This window comes from Lissotriton vulgaris, chromosome 12 (assembly GCF_964263255.1).
Source record: "Lissotriton vulgaris chromosome 12, aLisVul1.2, whole genome shotgun sequence".
NCBI lineage: Eukaryota > Metazoa > Chordata > Amphibia > Caudata > Salamandridae > Lissotriton > Lissotriton vulgaris.
Genome location: NC_141700.1, coordinates 631662436 through 631685305, shown reverse-complemented (window position 1 = coordinate 631685305; position 22870 = coordinate 631662436). Strand labels below are relative to the sequence as shown.

Sequence of the window (22870 nt, the reverse complement as noted above, 5' to 3'; positions counted from 1 at the left end):
AGAAAATGCCATTCCAAGATGGGTGCTATTGATGCATGCACATTTGTGACATTTATGGCAAAAAGTGTTGTGAAAGCCAGAAGGCTTTGTAGCCGGGACCTACTCTTTTTGTCAACACTTGCTACATTGAGTATATATCAAAGTCAAAACAATGTACTGCTGCATGCACAGTCACCCTAGATTCATGCATTGGTTAGAGCTGAACAGCTTTTAGTGATAATATGCTCCACATTGCTTTTCAGTTTTGAGTTAATAAAAACAAGACATACAAACATTCTCTTGTTTGCCTTTTTTGGCAGCTGTGTTTCTGTAACTTGGACTGTCGGCCATTTTATTTCCTAGTGCAGGCGAACAGTACACAGTCTTCAGATTTGGCAGCCGAGGAACCATTGAAAGATGAAACAAGTGATTTCTCTGACGGGTGAGGCACAATTGTTTGCTCAAGTTTTATTTTTCTTCCCCAAATATATGAACATTCTGTATGGAAAAGCACATTTTAAATATTTTCTTTGTGTAAAGTATAGTTGTTATGTGTACATCATTATTTAAAGGATTGTACCATGTACATGTGATAATTGTGATTGCCAGAACCTATTACGTTTTACTTTTCTTCTGTGTCATCCTCTGCGGATCTTAATCGATGGAGTGCTAGAAAATTCTTGCTCAGTTGCTCACCATCACAAAATGACATCCATGTTCAGCATAAATACAGACATTATGGTGCTCCTGATGATGGCCCTCAACAAAACACTGATCTCAAGCAAAGTAGCTTCAATTTAATATCTAGAGCACAATTATTGAAGTGCTGAAACATACAAAATTAATACAATGCAAATCCGTTATAAGCACAATTCCACAAACTTGTTTCACATTTTTTTACAGTCAGTGCAGCCTTAAGAACCATACCTATAAATTAAAAAGCACTGCTGTATAGACTATACACCTATTAAACTCATCAATAAGTGGAGCTTATGGCTCCGATATACAGGTTCACTTAGAATAAGGCAGAAATCGCAAATTCAGTGTTAACGTCATTTCCACAATTTTTTTATAGTTGTCTCCAAGGTGTTATAACCAGTGACAATACTGTTTTTGATTCCTCTTGCAGTAGCGTTACCTAGAGACATTTCTGGAACTCAATGAGATGTGGGTAGAATTACCACCAAAACTCGTAATATGTTAGGATTTGTTTGTAATGCTCCAGATAAGCAAAATGGTTTTAGCTGCTGAATCCTTTTCCGGCTAATAACTGGTACCTTATTCTTTCTTTGTCATTCCTCATTCCATTGTATTGGTTTTGGGTCTATTTCCCCTCAGTGCGGCTTAACACCAATGGTGCCGGGGGATATTACTTATCTGAATCTGGAGGAAAGCCAGAGATCAACCAAGAGGCGAGCAACATTTAAACTCAAGCTTCTCATCTAACTAGAGGAAGGCACATCTCCACTGGCATTTTCACAAGTTTCCTACAGTAGAGAGAGCAGCATATTGATTTGTATTGGGGGAGGAGCAAAACCAGACTTAGCCAGTATAGAGTGGGTAGATGAGAAGTTGAGCAGGGGTATGGTACAACCGGTTTCCTTGTTGAACCATCAAAAAAACATAAGGCCCCTCATGATTAAGAGGCCCTTGGAGCACCACTGCCTCCTGGCCATAGTCTGCACCAAGCGACTGGTTCGGACGCCCAATGAACCGTTGGTTCGGACACCAGCCGAAGCCTTCGACACCAACCACCCCCGGTGCCCAGCTACTCGTTGGTGCCGAGCCGGCTGTCGACATCCACCGCTTCGACACCGACTGGTACTTCAGCGCCGAAAAACAAGATCAGCTCAGATCAGAAAGCGTTGAAGCCTGCTCCCAAACCACACACAAGTATATTAGTTGAGCCTAGCTTCTATAAATTACAAGAAAGCTGGATGCTTGACAGAAATAGATCCATATTGAGCCTCACACTGGATGAATCCTAACAAAGCCTTCAGCTCCAATTCCGCCACCAACAAAAATACAGGTGTCTTTCGAAGAGGCACTTGACTCACCCACACCACCTAAAAGGAAGAACATTGACAAAAGCCACTAGTCCTTTGCCTCTTCCACCACCTCTTCCTCCTTGCCCACCACCACACAATACCACCCAACCACCACCACTCAACCACCACAACCCCACCCACCACCATCCTGAGAGGTTACTCCATAGGCTCCTATAGGGTCAACAATGCCAAGGGTGGAGTCCAGGGTCTTTCCCCATAAGGTGGAACATGCACCACTAAACAATGACTTCCCTATCCTCCCCCGACTATGGCCCACCTCTCAGGGGTCGGTAACAGGACTTTCTACACACATTGCAATCAATAACCTCAGACCACTGGGTGCTGAACATTATATTAAATGGGTGTTGTCTGGAGCTCATCACCACACTGCCCAACATTCCACCTCACACCCACAGGTTATCACTGGAACATCAAACACTGCTCAAACAGGAAATTCAACCTCTTCTTCTCAAGGGAGCTATAGAACCAATCCCTCTTAGGCATCAAGGATGAGGAGAATACTGCCTATACTTCCTAATCCCCAGAATGGACATATTTATAAGGACCATTCTAGACCGAAGGCACCTAAACCACTACATCCTCTCAGAGCACTTTCATATGGTCATGCTCCAAGATGTGATCCCACTTCTCCAACTAGATGACTTTCTGGCAGCACTCTAGCTAAAGGACGCCTACTTTTCACATTCCTATACACCCAGACCCAAGATTTGTTATCGCAGGAAAACATTACCAATTCAAGTCCTCCCTTTCAGGATCACCACTGCACCTCGGGTATTCACCAAATGCCAGCAGGAGTAGCAGCACATCTATGCAGACAAAAAGTCCAAGTATTCCCTTATCTGGACGAATGGCCATCAAGCGCTCCACCCCGCTGTAGCTGCTAAAGAGAGGGGTTCACAATGCCTCTGGCCAAACCTATCCTTCAAGCTCTAAATTTATCATTCAAACTCATCCATCCCTCCTTCCTTCCACTCATCCATCCATCCTTTCGCCCATCCATCCATCCACTTTCACCCCCTCTATCCACCTTTCACTTATCATCCACACTTTCACTCATCCCTCCATTCACTGTTTTACTCAACTATGCACCCGTCAATCTATCCATCCTTCTACCCATCAATCTATCCATCCTTCCACCCAGCCATCCATCCATCCACTCACCCACCCATCCACTCCACCATCCATTCATCCACTCTTTCTCTTATCCATCAATCCACCCTTACATTCAACCATTCATCCTTTCACTCATCCATCCACTTTCCCCCCATCCATTCATTCACCCTTGCACTTATCCAGCCATCCTATCCCTCATCCATCCTTACAGTCATTCATTCATGTATATATCCTTTCACGTCAATTATGAACCTTCGTCTGGACCTGCATAAAGAATGGGCCAATCAAGAACTCCACAGCTGCTGTAGCTGCCACAGCAGCGTGTTCAGATGCCCCTGTTGCACACACGAAGTGAGACGAGAGGCCCAGTGCAAGGACAGAAATGGGGGTGTGCCTGAGGACCGCATGAATTCCCCATAGGGAAACTATTGAGCTTTATTGTAAGCCCTGGATGATGTAGGATATGAGAGGCCAAGGGGGGGCGGGTCAGGACAGTCAGAGGGGGAAGCAGGGTGGGGTGGGGTGGGGTGGGGTTAGCAAATACAGGCACCGCGTGAAACATAATGTGTACAGTAAAGGCAAAGTGCAAAGGAGGGTTGTGCAGGAGCTGCATGTGCAGGGAAAGCATGACGCTTCGCGAGCACAACTCGGTAGTGCTGCGCATGTCCGTTGGCTGACGTGGCCCCGCCCACTCATTTAAACCGCCGCACTGCGGCCAAGTTTGCGCCGCGGTTAGTGTATGCCCCCAGAGTAGAGGGTGAGGAGGAATCTTGGGGCCAATTGAGGCCCTAGGGTGAAGCGCAGAATAAAAGGCAGGGGGTCACAAGGTTCAAGTCAGAGCAGGAGCCAAGAGACCGATAAGGCAGCCTCTTACATTCCAGTGATGTGAGTGGTCTGGAGCTGCACAAGCTCCAGGTTCGTCTTGTGCTAGAAGAAAATGAAGGGACCAGGGTAGGGCCTGGAAGCCACACAAGAGCCTCGGGAAGTAAGCAAAAAGACTCCAGTGCTGTGGATGTTTTATACGGAGCTGCAACTTTGAGTTCAGCTCAGTCATGTTGTTCTTCCGCTCTGAGTAATTAAAGTACAGGCCCCAGCTTTTGCATTGACCCTTTCACTGCCAATAATCTTCACGGAGCTACTTATTAACTGGCTGTGACCAACAGGGTTGAACAGCTGTGTATTGGATTACCGTAAGACTGTCTACTTGTCCTTTGGATTAAAATTAAAACCTCTTGCCCTTATAAGAAATCTAGATAACACAAGCGTCGGGCGATAGGAATTCCCCACACCTCCATTACATCACTTCGACATGTTAGTGAGCTCCTTAGAAGAACCCTTCTTCCAACTTCACAGAGACAGGGTGGCCCTTCACACCACCATTCCTTCCAAAGGACATCTCACATTGTCATCCCTATCAATCATTTGAGAGGTCGTAAACTACCCTCGCAGCACAAGTCAAGTCTAAACGTCGACGCCTTTTCACCCTAAAGACCTGTACCTTCTTCCCTCCGACTGATCCATGAAAATGCATTGTATGCAGGATGTTTTAAATTTACAGATTACATGTAAATTAAGAAGCGTATATTGGACAGGCCTTGTTTGACTGGATTGTCGTACCAGTTTGTTTAAATATCCAATTGTTATTTCTGTATCCTTCCTTGACTTATACTTTCCCATTCACGATCACCTTCCCACCTCCGCCTTCCTTCTTTGCAACCTTTTATATGCTCTTGAATTGTGCAAATAAACTACGTAGAAGCAATGACATAATTGCCTTGGCGCTTTTCTATCTGTGGTCACTTTGAATACATGTACTCCTTAAAATTGTGAATTGAGTACAATTGCTCTTTAAACCTGGTTTTGATATTAATTATCAGTATTGTAGTTCATACACCATACCGACTCTTTCCGTTCTGTAATTGATTTATTGTTCAAAGTATTGGTTACGGACCACTCTCACACACTCATTAAGCCTTCAACTCTTCTTTCGTGCCTATGTTTACGGCAAATTTTAATTTAATCTATTGTATGCAGTTTCCTGTTTTGTTTTTAGTGCCTCATCCATCCAAGCTGAAAGAGTGATTGCAAACAATGTATTATTGCATCTCAATGTTTGTTGGACACAGAAGGGAAAGACAGTTGTTTTTACCGATCGATATGCTCCCAAGGACATAAGTAACCAAAGCATTACAGGAGCATGCAAATGTCGAGAAGTCAGTATTCAAAACTATTTAAAAAGAAATTCTCTAAATGGACTGCTCACTATATTTCAAAATTCTATTTGCTTGGGATGGCAGGAGTTTTCCTCCTTAACATTATTGCCTAGAGTTTGTTAATGGAGGGAGATCGTTTGGACAAAAAGTGGTTTAACATTTTATTAGGTAGCAATTTATCTTAGTGTTACCTGATATCCATCCTAAATGTGTTGAGAATTGATGGGTGTATGCTTTAACTGGGGATTAAATAATATCCACTGGAAGAAAAAGTTACTTTCTTGTGTAACATTACCGTTGATGGATGTTGTTTCCTATGCAGATACATAATTACCCATACATGCCGCTTAGTATTCCTTGAATTCTTTTCAGTTTCTCTTGCTACAAATGTAGAAACTCTTAGTTCTCATTGTAGCAATGCACCATAACATCACAGCCTATGACATTTGTGAAACTCAAAGCTGTAGTGCTTGAAAATATATTTTGAACACAGTACCCATCAGAACGAACTGTATCAAAGGTATATCTTTTTTCCCCTTCCGTCACATCACCAGCAACATACAAAGCACACAAAACTCATGTTAGATACTATAACTATAGTTCAATCTTTAGATTCGAGCCACCAACTCCTCCAGGACCCTTTCCTTATTATCCTCTATGTATGTCAAACATTGACACACATCTAAATAGTCTCAATTAATTTGTCCCAAACTATCAAAATGTTGAATAAACTGTGATCATCTCCTGACGGGGTCCTGGCCTTAAACCAGTATAAAGCTGTTTATCTCCAGGATGAATGTAAAATCTGACTTATAGTGCTGTGGGACCTTTGAGCTTCTTTTTCGGTGTTTGCCATGGGATACCACTAACCATACAGTCTTTCCATTTTAGGATTAGTTCGAATGGTTTGCATCTTTTTGCCGCCTCCTCACCAGAAAGAATCCAGTTTGTACACATATATTAATTTACATCTCCACCTTTTCTACCTGCATGTGGGTTGCCACAAGGCTCTGTATATTTACCTACATATTTAGCCACTAGAAACACTGTTCCCAGATCAGGGTTCACGTGGGCCAAGGGACTCAGCCGACAGAGGGACAGTCAATTGGATATATTTCAGAACATTTATTCTGGCAGTTACAGCACTTCTGAAGAAATTCCTCTTTTAAATAAGTGTTTCCTGGTGAAGGAATAAGCAGTTCATGTTTGCAGTGCTCTTCATCCTTGCTTCTCCTGTAAGCCTGCATTAGGTCTGATCTTCCTAGCATGCTGCCCAGGGAAAGAATGTATCAGAGACCCTGATGTTGCAAGGTGCCTTCTTTATTATCCAAGCCTCCTCTTCTATTGGTGGAGCTGTCGTTATAACTCCACCTCTCTCTTGTGTTTTGCACATTCAAATCTGCTGCTTTTGAGGCATAATCAGCATTTTCCCTGAGTGACGAAAGTTGAAAGACTTGTTACCCTGTTGTTGGGTGTTTCAAGGCGGCTTTGAGGACTACAAAGGCAGAAGCAGCGGGTGCTGCTTTACACCTTAGAATGTAACAGCTGTTGGATGGAGGCAAGCAGAGCAATGTTGCCATTTAGGTTAATAGGGCAGATTAGGGTGGACACAAGGAACAGGGCAGAGACTGACAGCAAGTGGAACATTGCTGCCTACTACGGTTGCAAGGCAGGCTAGGATGAGGTTACGGGAACAGGGCGGATATGAAAGGTGGCAGCAGGATCACTGTTGGGAACTTATGTTTCCTATAGTATGGAAGTTTATCATTATGCAAATTACAGCGAACCTAGGATAGGAGTTTATCATCTGGAAAACATCAATAATATGAAGCTGTTAATAAACTGTGAGGAGGGATTGCCACAGGAGCCTACAAACTGATTCAGCATGAAACTCAATAACTCTGTTTTTTCTATAGAAACATCAATTGCATTGTTTCTGCATTTCGGCAAGATATCTCAGCCTTTTAGGGATTGTGTACATGGTATCATCAGTCAAATAAATATCTTCTGAAGTTTAAAATAGTTGATTTCACCAGAAGATGCAAACCAGTTGTACTAGACCTAGCATTATCTCTGATTCACAAACCTGATCCATTTATTTAGGGTTGCTAAGGTCCTCTGTTCTCATCAAAGCTGCCCTTCGTGCAGCAGCTCAACGTGAAAGTGGAGCTGAGAAAAAACACTGGTTTCTATACACTTCTCTTGAGGAGCTTATTGCGTCCAAAACTGTATGCCTCATGTATATGGCCACACACTTAAATATAGACCAACTAGCCAATTTTAATCTGAACTCATCATCCTAAGCAATTGCCTACAGTAATGCTTTTTCTGGTAGAGACTCTAGTTAGCCACATATTATTCATTTTATGAATATCCTCCAGGTGTCAGACTGGATCTGGAAAATTTTCATCAGTACCTCTGCATCTTGGTAGGTGGCACTGTGTGGGTACACACTGACGCAGTTCGGTTCCGGAAAAGACAAGCAGAGCCATATAGGTGCCACTCCCTGGTGTTGATGTTCTTTGCTTTCAAGTGTATCTATGCCCCAGACGCAGAGCCCCAACACCAAATAGGTTGTAACCAGTGTGCAGATTCCTAGACTTGGGATCTTATTAATGGAATGAGTCCAGTCACAGAACGGGGATAATGGGAGGGTCAGTGAGGAAAGAGACTCTGCCCAAAAGAGCTTTACAGAAGGTAAGTAACTTATTCTTCTGATAGAGACTTCTAGCTGCAGATTCCTCACTTTTTGAATAGATACCAAAGCAGTACTTATTTGGAGGTAGGTCTGTGAATGGACTCAAACCAGAAAGTCATGTAGGACCGAGAGGGCAAAATGTCCCTCTCGGCAAACCCGACTGTTCAGGAAATAGAGCTTTGTGAAACTATAGAGGAACACCCATGCAGCTTCTTAACAGATGTCCAAGACAGGGACTCCATATGCCAAAACTGTGGTAGCAGCTTTGGCTCTGGTAGAATGAGCAGAGCATGATCCAGCATTGGATGGTTCTCTTCTGCATAAACTTGCCTTTTTTTACCGCCAGAGAACGCCACAGAAAGCAGATCTTCCACGCGTTATTTGGAGTCTTTCCTTCTCAGAAGGGTGAGACGGAGCATAGAACACCAGAAAGGTGATGTGCTGCCAGATATGGAACTGTGTCACAACTTTAACAAAAAGGATGCTTTTGTCCACAGAACCAGCTTGCTTGGGAAGAAGGTGGTGTAATGAGGGGTAACACAGACAGCTTGAAACGCACTCACACGCTGCTCTGATGTAATGGCAGATGTAATGGCAATGATAAACTCTGCCTTTAGAGTGAGAAGACCCAAAGGGCGACCCAAAGGGCAACTATGAAACAGCTTAAAGGGAATGCACATCAATCTGTGAGGACCAAGTTAAGGTCCCATTGTGGCATTACAAAAAGAAAGGGAGGAAACAAATGTAAACCTTTCAAAAAGCGAGTAATAGCTGACGCCTCAAACAAAGATGGCTGATTCAATAAACCCAAAAAAAAGCAGAAAGAGCCAAAAAGTACCCAGAGCAGACCCTTTTATGGACAAAACAAACACAAAAAACTTTAAATAGCTTTGCCTATAAGGGGCCTATCTGCCTTGTACCGCACCAAAGCACATATTCTTCTCAACAATAAGAGTATACATTTTTTTCGAGTGACTTCTGTATGCCAATATGACATCAATCCCCTCTGGAGGAAGGTCGAAGGTCTTCAGCCGTTGCCGGTTCATCTCCAAGTTTGAAGGTGTGGAGTGCAAAGGCCCAGGTGCTGAACACTGCTCTGCTGCTGCAACATTAGATCATCCTGAAGGTGCTCATGCCCAGGAGTTCTGGATGCCATACGCTCCGCCCACCAGGTTGACTTGGGCCTGGTTGGTACTCATCTTCCTGAGAACTCATGGCAGGGGTGATATCGGTCATAAATGCATACATGAATCCTGAGTTCCACTTGAAGCTGTATAAGCCTCAGAGTAAGAGACACCTTGGAAACTTCCGCGTTCAGAACTGCTGACATGTTATATAGGCTGTGGCGAACAGATCAAGCTAAGGTACTTTCCATTCATGGAAGACACCTTGCGTCATCTCTGGGTGTAACTGCCACTCGTGATCCACTGAACTCATCTTCACTGGCCTTTAAAGAGTATGTCAGTTGGTTTACCACCAGGATAATTCTTTGGTGGTCCAGCCATGTCCGGAGGCACAGGGCCTCTTGACAACATCCATGACCCCACCGAGCCATGTTTGTTGCAGTACCACATGGAGGAAGTGTTGTCCGTGAGCACCTGCACCAGCCTCCCTTTAATGGATGGATGGAAGGAACTTTGAACGCTAAGCAGATGGCCTTTAACTCCAGAGATTGATATGGAGCTGGGACTCCATCAGAGGCATATGATGTCCACCTCTCCCAGATGGTCACCCCAACCCAGATGCGTTGTATTGGTCCCCAGTGTCTGTATCGGTAGTAGGGTCTGCCGCTGACCCATTTACATTCCTGAGACCCCTGACGTCCGAAGGTGTGCTGCCACCATCACCATCACTTTAGTTATCACCCAAGGGGTGCTGGTGAAACCAAAGGGGAGCACTGTGAATTGGAAATGCTCCTAACTCACCACAAACCACATGTAGCCCCGACGAGTCTCAAGGGTTTAGTGCAGACAAATCCTGGGCCAATGTGAGCAATTTGAATCTTTACTTGTAATGGAAGAAGTTACGAGAGCACAGGTCTAAAATAGGATGAAGATTAATGTCCTTCTTTGGGACCAGAAAGTAGCAGGAATAACCAACACGTTCTTTTGGCGTTGGCACCCTCTCGATAGCCAAAATAGCTTGCACTTTTTGTGTAAAACAGACAGATTGTCCTCTGCCAGTGGTTAAGGACATGGTGAAAGGTGTGGCAGAGTAGAAGGGCAGGGCATACCCCTTCTGAATAACTTAGGGGACCCACCTGTCCAATATTATGGCCAGTCACCCCAGTGAGACTCATTGGCTCCTGCCTCACACCCGATGGCCATGCTCCACTAAGGGCATGCTAAAGGGGGTTGGCAGATGGGGCTGCAGTAGGGACATTGGACTGGGCATCCCGATGACCTTGACCATTGGGGTGGTGGGTAACACATCCTCGACTGCAAAATTGCTGTGGACCTTGTTGATGTTGGAGTGGCTGACAGTACAGGATGCCTCTGCAGAAACCACAAAAAGAGCAATAGGACCGATGCAGCTGGCGATGTCAGGCAGATAAGCTTAGGGAGCATGCCATGGCCCCACTCTCTTTGGACCGCTCCAGAGTGGAATCTGTCTTGTCTCCAAACAGGCGAGTGCTATCAAAGGGGATGTCCTCGATGGACGACTTGACATTGCCTGAAAAACCAGTGGACTTCAACCAAGCGTGGGAGCCACAGTGAATTGTGAACTTGGCTGCGTCACAAACATCCTGTGCAGCCTGGTGCCACAGAATCCCAAAGGACGTGAGAATAGCACCCCAAAAGGCAGCTGTCATTCACTAATCTAAGAGCCAACTGGTGGCTGAGAAGAGACACTTGCCAAACATCTACACTTGTTTTGACTCAGTATTGGGGGTAGTATTTGAAAATGTTTTAGGGTTTGTCCTGATTGTAGATGCCTGCACAACCAAACTTTCAGGGGAGGGGTGCTGAGATAAAAATGCATAGTCGCCCAGGGTAGGGCGATGGCATCTTGGGATCTGGCGGTTGACTGGGCTACCAGAGCAAGGTTTGGCCCAAGCCCTTAACGAGGGCCTAATTGAAAGGCAGGAGGAGCTCAGTGGATGTTTGCCCCTTCTCTCTTGCCCTCCAAGATGGGAAGCTAGAGGTTAAGGACCTCGACCACCCTACACATCACCATGGCATAAACAGCTCTCTTCTGTTGCAAGACCAGGGGGGTGAGAGGAGCCTGTATTCAGGGGAGGTTTCAAGGCCACTAGCTTCTTGTAGGTCATCATATCAATTCTGTTCGTCCTATGGCTGGTTAATCTCATCCCCCACGTCATAATCCTTGTCCGAATCCGTGCTGAACAGAGAATATAGTGTATGTTTTCTTTTGGAGGTGGCAGGTTGAGTGAAGAAAGTGGCGCAGTGGGAGAGAGTGGCCTTGGTTGAGGTCGAACTGACATTGATTCGGAATCAGAGCGTACAATAGGTACCTCATTTTCTTGCATCTGTGTTGAAGTTCTGGGAACTGACCTGGCCTGTAGCACTGGAGGCAGAGTCAAGACTTGAGCCAGATCAGAAGATCAACCCGGCCCCAAGTGTAAAACTGCAAGCGGTATTCCAAATGAAGAGCCTCATGGCTCTGCGGGGCCCAAAGGGCACCAGAGGAAGTCTGCAAGGATCTGAAGAGTCGGAGCATGGCCTGATAAAGGTCTTTGATCTGCTTCCGAGTGGCAGACGTCCCCAGAAACTCTGTTGTGCCAGAACAAGTTACTGGATAGGCTCCGATGTTAAATTACTTCAGGAGCGAGATTGCGATGTATGGCACCGCTGTCTCGCCTTCTCAGGAGAAAGTGAGTGGTGGGAAGGGGCGAAATCCCTATTTATTTTTTATTTGACTTACCAGACGACTTTGTCCAAGACAAAGACTGAGCCCTGGAACAACTCCTCCAATGTCTGGATCTGAAATGGGACCAGGACCGAACTTTCGACTTATTCCAGTCTTGTTGCAGAGTAGTTCGCTGCTTGGTGATGTAGAGTTTCACCTCAATGCCTCAGATGGCCTTCTAGCTGATGGATTCGCATTCACTGCAGGCCTTGAAGTTGTGGCTCAACCCCAGGCTCCACAATCGAATCTGATGAAGTTCTATGACAGGCATTTGTTTGTGACAGCCCTTAAAACGATGGGAGGGAGCTATGGATCCATATCTTGTGGCCGGGAAGAAAGTAACTGACATCAGCGCACAGGAATGGAATCTAAATAGGCGCCACATAGTCTTTCCAGAGTGAAACGGCATCAGTGCTGAGCCGCATGTTGCCACCTACTGGCGCGCAGGGCTACAGCTGAAAAGTTTCTGGATCGACTCTGTTGACTGTGGGATGTTCAAAAGGTGAGGAATCTGCTGCTAAGTCTCAATCAGAAAGAAAAATTTCAAACACTCCCCCTTGTTCTATTACGTTCAAAACGTTCTAATGCACCTCTCCAAATTGTTCCCTAAAATTCTGAATCGTGCACAGACATATCTTTGCTATATCATTTACATTTTGATTCAAGGCTTTCTCACTTTCTGGTTCACTATCATTCATGCTCATTATTTCCTCTGGTTTCTCTATCTCATTCTCTCTCACAGCCCTCTTAACAACTCTGCCTGCCTACTTTCCATCAATCCTCTGTTTCTCTATCTCTTGACAAGCACATACTCTAGCTGTCCACTATCTCTGCTAACACTTCCAGATCGCGTCATCTCAGGCTCAGTCGGACATTTTCTGCTCGCCCCATGGCGTGCCTCAGGGCTCAATTCTGAGTCCGCTATTTTTTAATCTGTACCTTCGTCCCCTCGCTGACTTAGCGGAGCGAGTTGGCTTAGAATTAATGACTTATGCGGATGATTCGCAGATTATTTTTTCTCTCTCAGAATCTGACCCTTCATCTCCATCTGCGCTTAAACTTGGCCTTCATGAAGTCTTCAGCTGGATGTCAAATAACCAGCTGAAGCTCAATGGGGAAAAGACTGAGATTCTTCTCTTAGGTAAAAATAGGGACCTCTGGAAGGACACTCATTGGCCGCCATCCCTGGGTGCTTTTCCTACACCAGCTACCCAGGTTAGAAACTTAGGGGTGCACATCGATGACACATTATCGATGAAACAACAGGCCAATAAAGTAGCTGGCATCTGCTTTACAATTCTTAAATGGCTGCGCAAGATTATATGGATGCTGCCCTCGGTTACCCAGAAGACCGTAGTCAATGCCCTCATTACATCACGGCTTGACTACGGTAACATCCTTTACCTGGGTTCCAATCAAGCTGTTATTAGACGACTCCAGCTTGTCCAGAATTTTGCAGCCAGGCTGTTGTGCAAAATCCCCAGAACAGCGAGGATTTCTAAACACCTCAAGGACTTACATTGGCTCAGGGTGGAAAACCGGGTACGGTTCAAGGCCCTGAGTTATATGTTTAAAATAAAGGCAGGTACCGCACCAAAGTATCTGCAAAAACTGGTTAGGCCTTATCTCCCCACACGCAATCTCCGCTCCTCAAATGCATCGAATTTTGCAGTGCCCAGATTCAGACTGGCTAGAGTCGGAGGGAGGTCCTTTTCCTTTTTGGGACCGACCCTCTGGAACTCCCTTCCTCTTGTTATACGTAAGGAGGAAAACTTTGCCAACTTCAGGAAAAGCATTAAGACCTGGCTTTTCAATAAATAATCTGGTCTCTAGTCGTTTCTGCTTTTGTACAGCTCCGGTTCCATAGGCCTGGCGCCGGGAAACCCTTTGTGGGTATCTGTGCGCCTTACAAATGCAAAAAATAAATAAATAATAAATAAATAAACTCTTATTTGTGAGGCACTATAACGATGTTTTAAAGATGGATATACCTATAGTTGGGTATTATGACTTGTAACTTTATTAAAACTTTTTTTTATTCTTGTGAACAGAGATGTACTGAGTGAAGATGAAGAGGGAGAGAAAACCGATCAGTCTGTGGATGACGTATTCGTTCCTTGTTCAGTTAAGCAGTATGTATCTTATTGTCTTTGTGTGACAGTCTTGACTTTTCAATATGTCCTGGTCAGCTGTTGATTCTGAGGATTATATTTAAACCAGCAGAAAGGTGGATTGTATTTGTAACTTTGTTAAAGAATAAACAATAGTCAAGAGCACCACTGTGAATTAAAAGATGCATCAGGTGTGTCCATATTAATTCCTAGAAGATAAATATTTTGGGGAATATTTTTCATGTTTTATGAATGATGACAAACGATGGTTGGATGTCTGTAACCTGTTTAGTCGTTCAAACTGTAGCTGAAGATCTTGCAGACCCACTGCTTTTGCTTATAAAAAAGCAACAGAAAAGATATTCGATGCTGTGGCTTAATGGCCTGCTCAGAGCAACAACTTCTTAAGGGGCGGAGAGGCTACCAGCCAGCCTTACCTTCAGAACTCTAGGACCGATCTTAAATGTTTTTGATCTGCCATATTAAATGATCAGATACTTCTGGTTTTCATTGAGAGATAACCGATCCTGAGAAGGCTTTGTCTGGGTAGGTTCTGATAGAATAAGCACACCCATCACATTTCAAATACAACAGTGCACTTACTTGGCAACCCACCTTTGTCCATGTTTCTTTTAAATTTGATGTGTCACTACTATGGATAGCTGTGTCCTCAATGTGACCTTGAGCAAATACTCTTGGAAATCGGGTCAGAATGAAGTTGGAGAAAGCAACTCCCTACTTCAAAAGAATATTCGATGTGGGGTTACTTTTGTTGTTATTTAAATGTCTTTACACATTTTTATCTCTCTTATTGAGTCATATAACCTCAGTTACATCAGTGATAGAGGGAATGATGGTAGTAACATGCAAGAGATAAAGGAAGGACATTATTGTTCTGCTTCTGTTTTCAGAGAATTAGTCTGCATCCATTGTTATATGGGTCAAAATACATTTTGTTCTTTCAGTGTTTAATATATTTTTTATTCCAGCTGCCTCCATTCCTAAATTGGGAGAAAGAAGTACTAAAGCAACCTATATTAAGACTGTTCATGTGTGTTCTTGTGTGCACAGGCTGTCGAATCTCGACGCGCCATTACTTTTTTTCCGCAGATGAGTGCATCTTTTATTTGTTCTGTGGAGATTTTTGTGGCTGCTCAGTAAGTTAAGTTTTCTTGGTGTGTTTTCACCTACACTGCTTCTAGCCTTTGCCTGTACTACAAAGCAAGCACATCCTGTAGGCCTACCAGTGTGAGAGAGCACAAGAATCTGCATAGTATCTAAAGGCTGTTTGGCGTCTGAAGTGATGGACTTCCACATGGGGAGAAATAGAGCAAGAAATGAGGACTTACCTTGACGGGTTGAGGGAGAGGTTGCTGCTTTAAGCTTTAGGTCGGCTTTCCTTGAGAACTGTGCATTTGTGTAGAAAGAAAGCCAATGATGTGCAGGACCCAAAGGAAAAGTACCTGTGCCTAGGGACGAGCTTCGGAGAAACTGACCGCCACTATAGCTGAACAAATGTCCCCACTTCTAGCTAGCCTGGCCAATACCACAAGCCTTGCACCACATGTGCTGCATCGAGGACTGAGCCTTCCCAGAATTGTAGAGCTGGTGTTTCTGGTGTGGACCAGGCAGTTATGCGTTACCTACTTCATTGAAGTGAGCCCCTCCTGCCTAGCCTTCTAATAGTGTATGCTGTTTGCATTGCTTAGCATGTTTCTTCAAGCATATGCATCTATAAAAGATCGAAAGCTGGAGAAGTACGTTACGTCTAACTATCTTTAGCTTGGTATCTCTCACAGATCCACAGGTGACTTCTTTCCTTCCCTTTTTGAGGTCCACAGGTTCCAGCCACTTTCCCTTCCCACGTGTTCTATTAAATACAAACCATGGAGGTCTTGGATGAAGTGAAAGTGCCCAGCCCATTCAGTTCATTGGCTGAAAATCTGGAAAATTGTAACGAGATGCAAGCACTATGAAATAAACACTATTTGCCCATGGATGTATTGTTGCTTTTATTGCTATGTTTTAAAATAACCGAGGGCTTCAGGCTGACCATGGGGAATAATTCAGGCATGAGATACATATGATATATAACAATGCTAGAAAAAAGCAGCTTGAAGGGGGGAAATGTTTGCATTCCAATTTCTGAAAATCACAAGTTCACAGTAGGGCAAGTTTGATTTGTGGTAGTAAAAGGTAGTTTTAGATGTATACAGGGGGAATGCATGTTTGCCTATACCTGAACACTTCAAAATGCCGAAGATTCATGGAGACTATGAAAAGTGTTATGGATTTACAATCAACGATTAGAAATTGTCTTTGATTCTGAAGTCCTGGAATTACTTATCTGAAATAAACACATAGTGATAGATTCCTTATCTTAGAATTACCCCCAGGCGTCAGACTGGATCCAGAAAGTTTTCGTCAGCAGTACCCCTGCGCGTCAGAAGGTGGCGTTGTGCGGGTCTGCATCCGTCGTTGGCGTTGTGGTCGCCGAGATGACTTCGCGGCAGCTACTTAGACGCCGCCCTCGCGTGCTGACGTCAGTTCTTTCATTTTCCACGCCAGCAAGCACAGGTCCGGAGAGAGTGGTACCCCCAGTAATTTTTTGACTGAGTTTTTGGGGGCTTTTGTCTCTGCTTTTTTGAGTCGATCACTCCTGGTGTCGTAGGGAAGCCCGGTTTCAAGTTTTGCGGGGACTGTTATCGGATGATGACGGTGAATGACCCGCAACGCGTGTGTCTCTTCTGCCTGGAGTGCGACCACGACCCTGAGTCGTGCCTCAACTGCCGGGCTATGGCACCGAAGACTTTGCAAGAGCGGTCCCTAAAGTTGCTGGAGGTACGGCAGTCCGCTTCGCGCTGCTCAAGGTCCCGGTCCTGTGGGAGGTAGAGGGACCGGTCACAGAGCCATCACCATCGCTCGTCAGGATCGAAGTCTTGGCACTCTGGGTTAAGTAAGATGAAGCAAAAGATGTCGAAAAAGCGTCATTGCCCGAGGACTTCCCCTCTCCCGTCACGGCTGAGGGTGCGGGTGATGCCTCCCCCGCGGCTCTGGCGGAGCCTACGGTGTTGCCGTCGACCTACCCGCCCTTCCCGGGTCCGTTGGCAACTCCCACCCAGTGTAGCGATTACCATGGGAGACAGGGTCTGGAAGGGTCGGATAGCGGTAGTCAGAAGATGTGGTTACCGCATCTCGCCACTAGAGGGAGCCTGGCGATTGCGGGACTACATTCCCCAGAGACCCATCAGACACGGAAACGGAAGCGTTGTATGTACAAAAGCCTTCGGAGGTAACGGCTCGGGGCTTGTCAATCAGGACCTTGAGTGTAGTTTGGACGGAGCCATGCCGGTTTAGTTCGGAGTGGAGATCAAGGTACTTTGTGAGTCTTGAGCAGAACGGAGTCTGCTTCTAAGTTTTTCTCGAGACCGAATTCGTGCATTATTGTTCCTTTCAGCGAGTCCCCGCATTGATAAGACGGGCGGCCTCGCTCTAGCGAGTGGCGTTTGTGAGACCCGCGCAGGAGCGCGTTGTCGTCTCCGTCACTGTATTTGTCCTGGGGCATTCCTTTGGTGCATCTAGGCGTGCCGGTACCGGTGCGCTTTTCAAGAAGAAACCCTTGCTGATTTTGATTACTCTTTATTTTTTACCTTCCTTGCTGATTTTGTCTTCATCTGAAACCTGGATCACTATTTGCCAGACTGCTCTTGAGACGGTTTGGTTCTACCGGATGAAGTATTGTTTCCTGTTTTATATTCCAAAGGGCTTTTCCAGCGTTCCAGTTCCACTCAACAGTTAGTACCTATCGCATAGAGTATATTGTTACTGTGATTCCAGTACAGGTCTGGGTTCCTAATGGTTGGTTCTTGTTCTTTCCCTATCTGCAGAATTCACCGGGGGGTCCTAGAGACTGGCGAGAGAGTGGGTGGACGGCATCCAGACATTCCTAGAAAGCCCTTGGGGACATCTTATCTTGTTTTAATCCCCCTTTATCCCGGGAGGCATTTATACATAGTTGTGTTACCCCTACACTGTGTGTTGTGCGTTCTGGAGAAGAGGGGGACTAGTCGTCCATCCATCGTTCCTGCTGACATCTTTCAGAGGTTAGTGGTAAATACCATTGACGTCGTGACACCCAGCTACAGAAATTTCTGTCAGCCATGGCCCTACTCTTTGGGCCGTCGGACCCCGCCTTCGAGCCCCGTCGGCGCGCCGTCGAGCCCAGCTGGCCCGACTGGGGGCCCTCGCCCTTCACTGTCGGCAGCTCCGTCATCGATGTCGGCTCCGGCCCGGCGCCGCAGGGCCCCCAAGGATCCAGGCCTGGATCCCGGTCGACACCGGTTGACCTTTTTACGCCTCCACCGACGTCGACCCCACCTGCACCACCTCCGACGTCGCCCAGGGCACCGGTTGACATCACCCCTGGTTTCAGCCACGACATGGACACGTACCTGGAACAGCGTTGCTCGACGCCAATGGGGCCTTTCCACCCCTATGTCCAGGCTCTTATTTTGGGCCTGTACATCAGCCTTCGGAGGAAGGGGAGGATTGGGAAGGGTCTGAAGACCCTCTCACAGCTCAGTGGGAGTATGACCTGGACTGGCAGAGGAACTGGGGGATGCCAGTGGTCTGGACACCTCTCATGACCTTGGCATGCTCACTGTTCCTACCGTGGCTACGGAGGAGGATGCAAGTTATGCAGTGGTGTTGCATAGGGCGGCGGAGGCCCTCCAACTCCAACTCCCTCCAGTGGCCGTCAGGACTAACCTCCTGACAAAAGTGCTTCAGCCGGCAGCTCCCTCTGCGGAGCCACTGCTGCCCTTTAATGATGCACTTTCTGATGTTCTTTTGGGCACCTGGTCCAGGCCCAACACATGGGCTCCTGTGGATAGGAATGTGGCCCGACTCCATAAGCTGGCCCTGGGCGGACCCCATTTTCCTCTCTCAACACCCCACCCCTGAGAGCTTGGTTGTCCAAGCCTCAACGTCCCAGAGCACATTCTCTACCATACCCCCGGACAGGGAATCCAAGAGACTGGTACAATCTGGGAAGAAGATTTTTTCTTCCGCCAGTTCAGGGCTGCGGTCTGTGAACACTGCATGCTTCTTGGGCTGTTATTCCCACTCTGTGTGGGATACGGTGGGGCCGGTGCTGCCTCAGTGGCCGGGGGAGGCGCGGACAGTGCTATCTCAGGCTATTGCTGAGGAGAAGAGTGTGGAAATCGCAGAAATTACCATTGGCATAAGCTGAAGCCATTTTGTTTGTGGCATCCATTTTAGTTAGCCATGTGTTAGCCATGTGCTTCTTCTGACCTCACTGTTGCCTGCTTTTCTATTCTGCTCTAGTCATCAACTATAGTTAACTCTTTCAGTACTGAGCCAGAGCACTGCGCATGCTCAGAAAGGCCTGTTGCTGCTAGAATGCACCTGTCTTAGACTGTAACTGTCAGGCTGTTTAGACTGACGTAAGCAGAAATGTCTCCCCTCCCACTTTGCTGACCAAGACATATTTGTATGACCTTGTTAGTCACTAACTATTCCTGTATATGCCTGTACCTCCTCTTTGAGTCTCCATGCTTACTCAGCTGTATATAAGGCCCATGGCCTCTGTATTCTATGGACTACCTCCTACAGTGGCCTGAGGGTACTGTATCGACGAAGTCCCACTCATGAGAAGGTAATAAAATCTATTCTTTGATATTACAGCTTCCGTGCCAATCTCTTCTTTGTTGTTTTAAGAACCAGTGGACAGATCAGGGTGAACCCCTGCACCAGTGAGCCCCTAAAAGGCTCATTTCCAGAGGATTAGCAGCCAAGTTCACAATACGATGTGGCCTTGACACCGCCGACTCACTGGGCAGAGCGATTTCCACAACCGTGGCGCTCCATCGCCACGCCTGGCTGAGGACTACTGGCTACTTGGGGGATGTCCAGAACACCCTGATGGACATGCCCTTTGATGGCCTGTTGCTGCTAGAATGCACCGGTCTTAGACTGTAACTGTCAGGCTGTTTAGACTGACGTAAGCAGAAATGTCTCCCCTCCCACTTTGCTGACCAAGACATATTTGTATGACCTTGTTAGTCACTAACTATTCCTGTATATGCCTGTACCTCCTCTTTGAGTCTCCATGCTTACTCAGCTGTATATAAGGCCCATGGCCTCTGTATTCTATGGACTACCTCCTACAGTGGCCTGAGGGTACTGTATCGACGAAGTCCCACTCATGAGAGGGTAATAAAATCTATTCTTTGATATTACAGCTTCCGTGCCAATCTCTTCTTTGTTGTTTTAAGAACCAGTGGACAGATCAGGGTGAACCCCTGCACCAGTGAGCCCCTAAAAGGCTCATTTCCAGAGGATTAGCAGCCAAGTTCACAATACGATGTGGCCTTGACACCGCCGACTCACTGGGCAGAGCGATTTCCACAACCGTGGCGCTCCATCGCCACCCCTGGCTGAGGACTACTGGCTACTTGGGGGATGTCCAGAACACCCTGATGGACATGCCCTTTGATGGCATTCATTTTTTGGCAACAAGGCAGATAGCGCGTTGGTGCGTTTAAAGGACTCTCAGGCTACGGCCAAGTCCTTGGGCCTTTCGACCACTCGCCCTCCTCTGCCTTCTGCTTTACGCTCCTTTCGTGGCCACTGAAGGGGCGCCCCAGCACGTTCCCTTCAGAGCCAGAGGCCCTAGCAGCAGCAGTCTCAGCGCGGCCGCAGACATGGGACCTGCAGAGGCGGGTCAGGGGGCCAGCGGGTGAGTCAATCCACTTCCACCTCGGCCACCACTGCCCCAAAACCTTCCTAGTCTGATCTTTCAGGCCCATCAAACTACAGTGGGCGGCAGGATTCGCCATCACCTCCCCCACTGGCGCACTATCACTCCGGACAGGTGGGTTTTACAAATAGTTCGAAGGGGCTGCACCCTCCCTTTCGAGACTACCCCTCCAGCCATGCCACCCCATTACCACTGCATGTCGGGGGATCATTTGGCACTTCAACTGGAAGTCGTGGCCCTCTTGGCCAAAGGGGGGCAGCAAGCTCGTTCCTGCGCCAGAAGTAGTAAGTGGTGGCTATTCCCACTACTTTCTGGTGCCCAAGAAGGACAAGGGCCTGCGTCCTATCTTGGACCTCGGGGATGTCAATCGCTTCCTCCGGAAGGAGAAGTTCAAGATGCTAACTCTAGCTCAGGTCCTGACTGCTCTCGACCCTGGAGACTGGATGGTAGCATAGGACTTGCAGGACGCCTATTTCCACATTCCCGTCCTGCCTTCCCACCGGCGTTACCTACGGTTCACGGTAGGCCACAAGAACTTTCAGTTTACCGTGCTCCCCTTTGGCCTTAACAGCGCCCCTCGGGTGTTCACGAAAGTGATGACGGTGGTCGCAGCTCATCTGCGCAGATCAGGGGTTCCAGTCTTCCCTATCTCAACGACTGGCTGTTGAAGGCTGGCTCGCCCCAGACGTTCGTCTCCCGCCTCCAGACTACGGCTAACCTCCTGCATTTGCTGGGGTTTTCCATCAATTCGCCGAAGTCGCACCTGATTCCCTCTGAGAAGCTCCTATTCATTGGATCGGTTCTGGATACGATGCAGTTTCGAGCCTATCCTCTCGAACGGCCAGTCCAGGATATTTAGGCTATGATTCTGATCTTTCGGCCTCTATCCTGGGTTTTGGTCAGGATGACCCTGAGGCTGCTGGACCTCATGGCCTCCTGCATCCTGCTTGTTACTCGTACCAGATGGCATATGCGGGCTCTGCAGTGGGACCTGAAGTTCCCACACCTGAAGTTCCAGTGGGGGCAGCATCAGGGGAACCTGTCCGATTACGTCCAGATCTCAGAGGGCACTGCACAGCAGCTGCAGTGGTGGCTCATGAACCGACATTGGGTCCAGGGCAGATCGCTCTCCCTTCCCCAAACAGAGAAAACAGTGGTGATGGTCGCGTCCCTCCTGGGATGGGGGGCCACATGGGAGAGGCTGAGATCAGAGGCCTCTGGATTCCGGCGGAGTCCAGGCTCCATATCAACCTTCAGGAGCTTCGGGCGATCCGACTTGCACTGAAGGAGTTCCTTCCCTCTGTCAAAGGGAAAGTGGTGCAGGTGTTCACAGACAACACCACCGCCATGTAGTACTGCAACAAACAGGACGATGTGGGGCCGTGGACCCTATGTCAGGAGGCTCTGCACCTCTGGACATGGCTGGAACAGTAGGGCATTTCCCTGGTGGTTCAACACCTGGCAGGTTCACTGAATCCTAGGGCGGACGAACTCAGCCACAGGTACATTATGGATCACGAATGGTGTCTTCACTCACACCTGGCACAAGGTCTCTTTCGACAGTGGGGAGAGCCTTGGTTTGATCTGTTCACCACCAAAGAGAACTGGGAATGTCAACAATTCGATGGCACTTGCTAGGCGACACTTTTCATCGTGAGTGAAGTTGCGGTATGTTGTACGCCTTTCCGCCTATACCACTTCTACCCAGGGTGCTGAAGAAGATCAGGCGCGACCGTGCTCAAGTCATTCTTGTGGCGCCGGACTGGGCTCAAAGAGTTTGGTATCCCGAGCTACTCAGTAGATCAATCCCCGATCTGACTGCCTCTTTAGGAGTATCTTCTGTCACAGCAGCAGGGGGCGGTCTATCCACCCAAACCTGCCCAGTCTCCACCTCTTTGCGTGGAGATTGAGCGGCGGCAGTTGATTCCTTTTGACTTGCCTCCTGAGTCTGTGATGTCATTCTGGCAGCCAGGCGTCCCTCCACTAAGTTGATATACGCCTGCAGGTGGAATTAATTTGTGGCATGATGCACAGCA

The 22870-nt window shown here is 47.1% G+C and overlaps 1 protein-coding gene across 1 annotated transcript in view; it reads left to right on the top strand.

Annotated features, from left to right (window-relative positions):
* Window positions 1–22870, top strand: part of ZNF276 (zinc finger protein 276) — a 177041-nt gene that overhangs the window by 61226 nt on the left and 92945 nt on the right. Inside the window, exons 5-6 of the mRNA XM_086945788.1 lie at window positions 343–421; window positions 13994–14074. Of these exons, the coding sequence (XP_086801914.1) occupies window positions 343–421; window positions 13994–14074 (160 nt within the window). The remainder of the gene's footprint in view (window positions 1–342; window positions 422–13993; window positions 14075–22870) is intronic.